Source organism: Chenopodium quinoa, unplaced genomic scaffold (assembly GCF_001683475.1).
Source record: "Chenopodium quinoa cultivar QQ74 unplaced genomic scaffold, ASM168347v1, whole genome shotgun sequence".
Classification (NCBI taxonomy): domain Eukaryota; kingdom Viridiplantae; phylum Streptophyta; class Magnoliopsida; order Caryophyllales; family Amaranthaceae; genus Chenopodium; species Chenopodium quinoa.
The window spans coordinates 4,947,731-4,955,491 of record NW_018744092.1 but is presented as its reverse complement, the minus strand read 5'-3'; the positions used below and the strand labels follow the sequence as shown (position 1 = coordinate 4,955,491).

At 36.3% G+C, this 7,761-nt stretch overlaps 1 protein-coding gene across 1 annotated transcript; it reads right to left on the bottom strand.

Moving 5' to 3' along the window:
• Positions 1–5,088: 5,088 nt before the first annotated feature.
• Positions 5,089–7,437, bottom strand: LOC110691988 (chalcone synthase 3-like). Its single transcript, XM_021868974.1, has 2 exons — positions 7,171–7,437; positions 5,089–6,355 (listed from the first exon to the last, which is right to left on the bottom strand). Exons 1-2 carry the CDS (start codon positions 7,346–7,348, stop codon positions 5,367–5,369), a joined length of 1,167 nt encoding a protein of 388 aa, XP_021724666.1. The 5' UTR covers positions 7,349–7,437; the 3' UTR covers positions 5,089–5,366.
• Positions 7,438–7,761: the final 324 nt, after the last annotated feature.

The window sequence follows — 7,761 nt, the reverse complement described above, 5'->3', positions numbered from 1 at the left end:
ATACGTAGCAGCCGATGCATGTTGCTCACAACTGTTGTGGATAAAACAACAATTACGTGATTTTGACATAGCTCTTGAATGTGTGATAACATAAGTTCTATTTGCATATCAAAAGATCCAGTACATCATTCACGTGTAAAGCATATTCATGTTAGGCATCATTTCCTAAAAGATAATGTGGAAAAAGGCTGTATAAGATTAGAATTTGTACAAACTGAATATCAAATTGCTGACATTCTAACAAAGCCTTTTAGTAAAGAAAAATTCGAAAAGATGCGATTGGAACTCGGAATGATAAAGCTGAACTGAGCAATTCTTCTTGGAACCCCAAGGTATGTCTTAGTGAAACGACTGAGCATTGCTATATATAACCTTGGTGTGAAAAACATAATCTCGAATCTTGCAATGAGAGAGTGTGCAATTCTAATGAGTGTGTGATCATGTGATTATGTTGATGAAGAAGACAAATCAAGCCATATTATTTTCCAAGTTCCTTTTTGTAAAGCTCTGTACATGTCAACCAGTATTTTACTTTGAAGTAACTTACTGGAATTTTTTTTTCTTTCGTAATTTTTATTTTTCTTTATTTTTCAATTTTTATTTTTATCTTTTTATTATTTTTGTTATCTTATAAATTTAAAAACAACAAAAAGATTTTTTTTTCTCAATTAGATTTTATCTTATTTTTTTTAATTTTATCTTTAATTTTTATCATTGTCAAAATAAATCACAACCTTTTCTCTATCCCACTAAACTCTCAACCGTCACCTATCTTTTCACCTCACTTACCACACGCACCCACTCACCTCAAAAACCCCAAAACACTAACCGCCACTTCCAACCTTCAAAGTTCCTCTAACCAATGAAGAAACCCACCCCTTGAAACCAGAAAACATACTCCATGAAAAATCCCTCTCAAAATTAAGCCTTAAAGTTGTTCATGGAAAAGTTTGTTTTATTACCGATGTACACTCGGAATCTAAGGAAGAGGGAGATCAAAGTGATGGGGAACTGAATGAGAGGGAAAGCATTGATGAGGAGGAAGACAGTGAGAAGGAAGAAGTAAAAGAGGAAGAAAACAGTGATAAAGAAAAAGAAAAGAAAGAGAAAGACAGTGAGAAAAATGATGAAAAAGAAGAGGAAACAGAGAGTGAAAAATAAGAGGAAAAAGAGAGAAAAAGTGCAGTAGAGAGGGAAACAGAAGAAGAGAAAGAAATAGAGAGTGAGAAGGAGGAAAAAGAGGACAAAGAGGAGTTAGTGAAAGATCTACTCAAGGAAATTGGAGGCTCTGTTAAACAAATTGTCCCTGTAACAGGTAGAAAAAGGAGAAGCGTTAGACTTGCTTCTTCTAAACCCAGAACACTGAGATCTCAGCCTGTTATTATTGTTGAATTGGATGATGATACATCCAAATTTTCTGAAGGAACTTCCACCCAAGTTCCTCAAGGTCCTTCTTCCCTTGTTTCTGAAGGAACTCTATCACCACCCCCTATTCCTTCCTCTGTTCACCAAGCCACACCTTCTCCGCCTGTTTCAGAGCCTCATACTTCAAGTTTTGGCTTCAGTGCTTTTAGCTCAGGTTCTAGTTCCTTGCAGATAAAGGAGGAACTTCAGTTGTTGTCCACTACATTCACACAGGGCATCTCTCAACTCACAGCAAAAGTGGGGGATCTTGCTACAAAGGTGGATAATCTGCAAACTCAGGTTCTGTCCTTGGAGGATAAAATCAATGCTCATATGGACTCCTCAGATCAGGAATTCAAAGCTAAAATAAAGCAAAGTTATAAGACCATCCTTGATACAATCAAGGATGTTACATTTGAGGACACTAAAGGTGCTGCCACCTCTAAACCAACTGCCAAATACCCTTAACCTACTTTCTCTTGTGATTTATGAAACAGTGATATTTTCTTTCATTTTATTTTGTTTGGTTTGTTTTGAACAATTTATTTTGTTTTATTTCAGTTTGTACTACACTGGCTAAGTTTGTCTTTGAATTTGATGTTCTCATTTTGGTTGCATATGATCTGTGTGCGCATGCTTGATCGTTCATGAATATAGATTTACTACTCCCTCCGTAGTTTAGTACTATATATAGCATGCTCTTTCTATCATTTTGATAATTTCAAAAGGGGGAAAAGAGGAACAAACACAGAAAGCCGGACTCAAACCGTTTCCATTCAAGTCTTCATCATTTAAGTAAAGGTATAAATTTCACAATTTATTATTTTCAAGAATGATGCAGACTTCTTTAAACTTAGTTTGTTTTATTGCTTTAATAATTTTATTGTTTACTTAGTTATTGGTTACGATAATTGCCTGGATGTTTATTTTGTTTAACCGAGTTTGTTTTTGTTTGTCATCATTAAAAAGGGGGAATATTGTTGAATTGACCACCTTATATTTTGATGATTGACTTACATAAAACAAACTTTGACTAACGACGTTTATGAGTCTTGGTTAAAACAGAAGATTCAGGTTTGAAGTTACATGTTTCGGAGTAGGAACAACAGAGTTTGGAAGACTTGATGATGAATGCAAGCTTTCAAGATATCCTCACAACTCTAGTATACTTAGTTATTCAGTGTACGAACTTAAGAAACAAAAGTGTTGGAAGGAACTCATGAAAAACTCAAAGTTCCTGATGGAATCTGGAATTCCTGAAGGAACTTGACTGATGCTCAGATAAGTGTTTAAACGATGGTTTTCAAAAACAGTTTTCATATCCCTTAATTTAAGGAAAAGATAAAATCAGTTTTGGAAAAGATTTATTTTATAAATAAATAAAATCAAAATAATTCATTAATTTAAATGATAAGTTTTAAATTAATTAATTATTTAGTTATCTTTTTTAATAATAAATAATTATCTTTTTAATAAATCTTTAACTGATTTTTGACTTAGTAAAAATAACTGTTTACTTAAATTAAGGAAGCACGTTGATTTAGGAGTCAAGCTAGGGAAATCATGTTCCTAAATTTCCTCTGCCTACATCCCAACTTCTCAGTCAAAGAGAACGTGGGATTAAGGGGGAAGTGGGAACTTGATGGAAGCTTGGATATTCTCCTTATAAAAACAGATCAACGTTTAGTTTTGAAAGTGTGGAAAAACAACTTAAGTTTTCTGAGCGTAAAAGTTTCTAAGTGTTTTGAAACCAGAGTTCCTTCCATCCTTAAGTCTCTTAAGTTCTTTAGGAAATCCTTGTAATTACTGTGTAATTGGGATTGGGGTTTCGAGAGTTGTAAAGTGTGAGGCTTGAGAGAGTACTTCATATTGTACAAGTGATTCGGAGTAGAATCACAAAGAGAGAGGAACTACGATTGAGGGATCGTAGTTTGGGAAACTTGAGTTCCTCACGGAACTTGAGTCTAGGAAGTGTATTAGTGAATGTAAATCATTTTTACATAGTGAATTTATTCATTGCCTATCTTGAGTGTCTAGAAGTTTTAATTCCGCAAAATTTTTACATAGACTACAATTCACCCCCCCTCTTGTAGGATACATTGTTCTATCAGCTAGGATTTATAATTAAATGAAAGCTAAGCGATTCTATTGATAATTTTTGCTGGAAATTATCCGTCGGAAACTACCACCCAAAAAATAAAAATAAAAAACCCCCTCCCCTCCCCGCACCACCACCACCCCCACCACGCACCACCCCACTCTTCCACAACCACCCCACTCTTTAACTGAAACCCTGCCCCTTCTCTTTTCCCAGCCACACCACCCATGCAAACCACCCCTTAGACCTCAACACAACCCACGACCACCATCTACAACCCAAACCAACCACACCTAACCAATTCGGCCGAACACCCACCTACCACGACCGCCGAAAATCACAACCCAAAAATTGACAAAAAAATTCAAAAAAAAAAGAAAATTAAAAACAAGAAAATATACCTTTAAAACCGAAATTGGCTGTGAATTTCACCTCGAATTGTGCTTAATACGACCAAAATCGACCATGAAAGCTGTAGATCTAGAACTTTCATGGTCGAATTTGACCGTAAAAACCATCAATTTGAATGGAATAGACCATAAGAAAAAAAAACCATTAGAAAGAGGGAAAGTAAGGCGTGAGAAAGAGGGACACTACTAGAAAACAGGCGATTTCCGACGGAAAATTTCTGTCGGAAACACCCTATTTTCCGTCGGAAACTGTCATCGTAAAAGTCTTTGTCGGGAAAACGCCCTTTTCCGACAGAATTTCAAATTTTCGACGGAATTCAAGCGTCGGAAGAGTTTTTTCCGGCCTGATAAAGTTCGTCGGAAATTACCGACGGAATTTCCGTCGGAAAATGCTGTGAAAAAAAAAAGCCTACACCACCACCAGCCCCCACCGCCAAACCACCACCTCCATTGCCAAACTACCAGCCCCGATTTAAACCCCAATTAACTAACCCACCTAGAGGTGGGCAGCGTGCCTTGTCGGGCCACCGCGGGTTGTGCCTCGCCGTGCCTGCAAATTAGCGGGTTGTGCCGTGCCAGGCCACCATTTGGCATACCCCAGCCCACGGCACGACCCACGTGCCTAGCGTGCCGCCTTGAATTTTTAATTTTTTTTTTTTAAAGAAAAAATTGATATATATTTTTTTTAAACAATTTTTAAAATGAGTATATTTAAATAATTTTATTAATTTATGTTTATATTTTTATATTATTATATTATTATTGTTCTTTTTACTATTCTTATTTTTATTATTATATATAGTTCTTTTACTCTTTTTTATTATTTATGTTAATTTTATTAATAATTTATTATTATAGCCATTTTATGGTTGTTGGAAGCAGCGAAATATAACCGTTTTGCACGGGTTGGGCCGTGCCTGGCGTGCCACGTGCCGTGATGGAGAGCCATGCCGACGGGCCGTCCTGCAGGCCAAATTATCGTGTCGCCCATCATGCCCATGTCGTACTCGTGCCGATTTTTCAAAACTGTGTTTACCGCCACGGCCCACACCCACTCCTCGGTCAACGTGTCGTGCTTTGCCGCAGGCGTTAAAGATATTATTAATCAAATAATTATATCGGCATACATGTCCTTGAGAAATGGAGCAAGTAATAAAATATGTAGCATATATAATGTATCTCAAACAAAATTATATATTCTCTTTATTGGTGTTGTGCTAACAACACCCATTATTACAGCAATTTATGGTTGAGGAGTATTGCATTTAGCTCAACTCCTTGACCAAATTTTAAAATAAAAAAAAAATTATAAAAAAAATTACGAGTACACAACTCAAATTATTTATTTTGGTGTAAACTTTTATTCAACACACCACAAATTAAAACAATTTAACATTACTAAAACAAATGCATATATATAAATAGTATAACAGCTTAAAATCAATTAATGTTAATTAATTAAGTGGAGCACTTTGAAGCACAATGGTTTCAACAGTAAGACCAGGACCAAAACCAAACAACACACCCCATTCCAAGCCTTCTCCTGTAGTCGATTTGCCCTCCTTGGACGACTTATTCCTCATCTCTTCCAATATGAACAACACACTCGCACCCCACATGTTCCCATACTCGCTTAGGACGTGCCTAGTAGTACTCAGTTTGCCCGCCTCGAGATCGAGTTCAGTTTCAATCTGGTCCAATATAGCTGGACCTCCAGGGTGAGGGATCCAAAATAAGGAGTTCCAATCTTTGACACCAATTCTTTCAAAAGATTCTATCAACAAACTTTCGATGTTTTTGGATATAAGTTTAGGTACGTCAGGAGCAATGTCCCCGACCATACCCTCTTCCCTTAAACGGGCTTGTATGGTCCCGTCTGTACCGGGAATTGTGGTCTGGTCGGCTGACACGAGCCGAAAAATAGGTTTTTCAAGAGGCTCGTCAGGATCAGCACCAACGATCAATGCCGCAGCACCATCCGCGAATAAGGTGTGCGGCAAAAGATTAGTGTCATCGGGAGCATGGTAAAATATAACAGTACTCAACTCCGCGCATACAACCAACACACGTGCTCCGCGTTCGTTTTCAGCCATGGCCTTGGCTATACGAAGGAGCGTGCCGCCAGAGTGGCAGCCACCCTGGCGGAGAACAAAGCGCTTGACGGAAGGCGAAAGGCCGAGAAGCATGGCGAGGTATTGGTCAGCAGCGGGGGTATCGCAGAAAGTGTTGGTGCCAAAGATAAGGTGAGTGATCTTAGACGTGGGTTGGCCCCACTCGGCGATGGCCTTATCGGCGGCTTCTTTGCCGAGTTTTGGGACTTCGGTGGCGAGGATAGCTTGACGGGCTGATAAGGAAGATGCCTTGCGATCGCACATTTGTGGGTGTTCTTTCAGGATCTCTTCGGTTACGTGCAAGTAACGTTTCCTAATCATTGATTTGTCGCCTGCGAATATATAGAAACACGAGATATAATTAGTCATGTACAAATTTTACCAAAATCCAAAAGGTCAAATTTACTATCCAATCATTGTTTTATCATCCGCAATTATTAGTGAACAAAATTCAAGCTAGTCATATCATATTTCAATTCCCAAATGTGACCTAAATTTGTTTCAAGCTAGTCATATCATAGGTCAATGGGGTTCCAAAACTGTGGGAATTGGGTACATGCTCAACAAATCATATACAATGCGTATACCCACTTTTAATCGACAAAATTTATCCTATCTAAATACTTTTTTTTTTTTATTTAAGCATTAAAAAAATACATTATTTTTTATTACTTTTCATGAAAAATAAGATATTCCAACTATTTTATGTAGTACATTTATTTATTTAACTTTAATCAGTAACACACTCATACATTTATTTTTATTATTTCTAAAATAATTTTACTAGAGTCTAGAGATTTTCATAATTTCATTTAGCAAAAAAAAGCCCTGTTCACTTCACCTTAAAATATTCAGTAAAAATAATTACACTTTAGTAAAAAAAAATCTGACTTATTAGTCTATATGTCATATTAAACCTTATCCTTTATGACTTCGAGATCTTAGGATTATATACAACCCAACTACAGAACTAACTTAGAACGAAGTAGTGTTTTCACTATATATCCTTCCCATTCATTGTTTGCTTCCAAAAGACCTGACCTACTTAATTAAGTTCAGTTAGATCATTCACATTATCTATAAATTATTAAATTAAACAAGCAACAATATAGAGTATAAAAGAATAAAAATAAAGCAAAGGGCATACACATGCGCTGGTACTTGCTCTTGAGACGGGTTAAATGTTGGCTATTAGTACTACGAAAGTAGTACTCAGGATAGTCAGCCTGAATAAATTCATTTGGTGGATTAGCAGTGCCCATTGCCAAGATTGTGGCTGGACCAACTGCTTTTGGAGCCATAGGAATTTCATACATAGAACCCATTCTCTTAGGTTATATTGAATTAAAGCTAGGATTTATAATTAAATGAAAGCTAAGCGATTCTATTGATGCTAGGATTTATGAATTTATGGCAAGGCAATCAAGCCTTTATATAGTAGTAATTTATTGAATGATAACTATATATAAATTAATTTAATGGTCATAAATTGTCACTTGCATGAATGAATACAAGTCACCTCAATTTATTTTATGTACGTAGTTTTGGGTTGGTAGCTATTTGACTGAATTAAAAATTACTTCGTTGATTCATTCAACCAATCCCTATATTTATCTACTATAATTTTTGGTTTTACTAGACTTTTTACACTAAAGTTAGGCATTTGGATTTTTCTTTGTATGATTTCTTATCTTAATTTCTTAATCTCAAGTCTAATGTTGAAGGTGATTTGTAAGAC

Coding starts and splice junctions, on each gene's coding strand:
- LOC110691988 (XM_021868974.1), bottom strand. CDS start 7,348: ATGGGTTCTATGTATGAAATTCCTATGGCTCCAAAAGCAGTTGGTCCA. Junction 6,356..7,170: donor GAGCAAGTACCAGCGCATGT/GTATGCCCTTTG, acceptor ATATATTCGCAG/GCGACAAATCAATGATTAGG.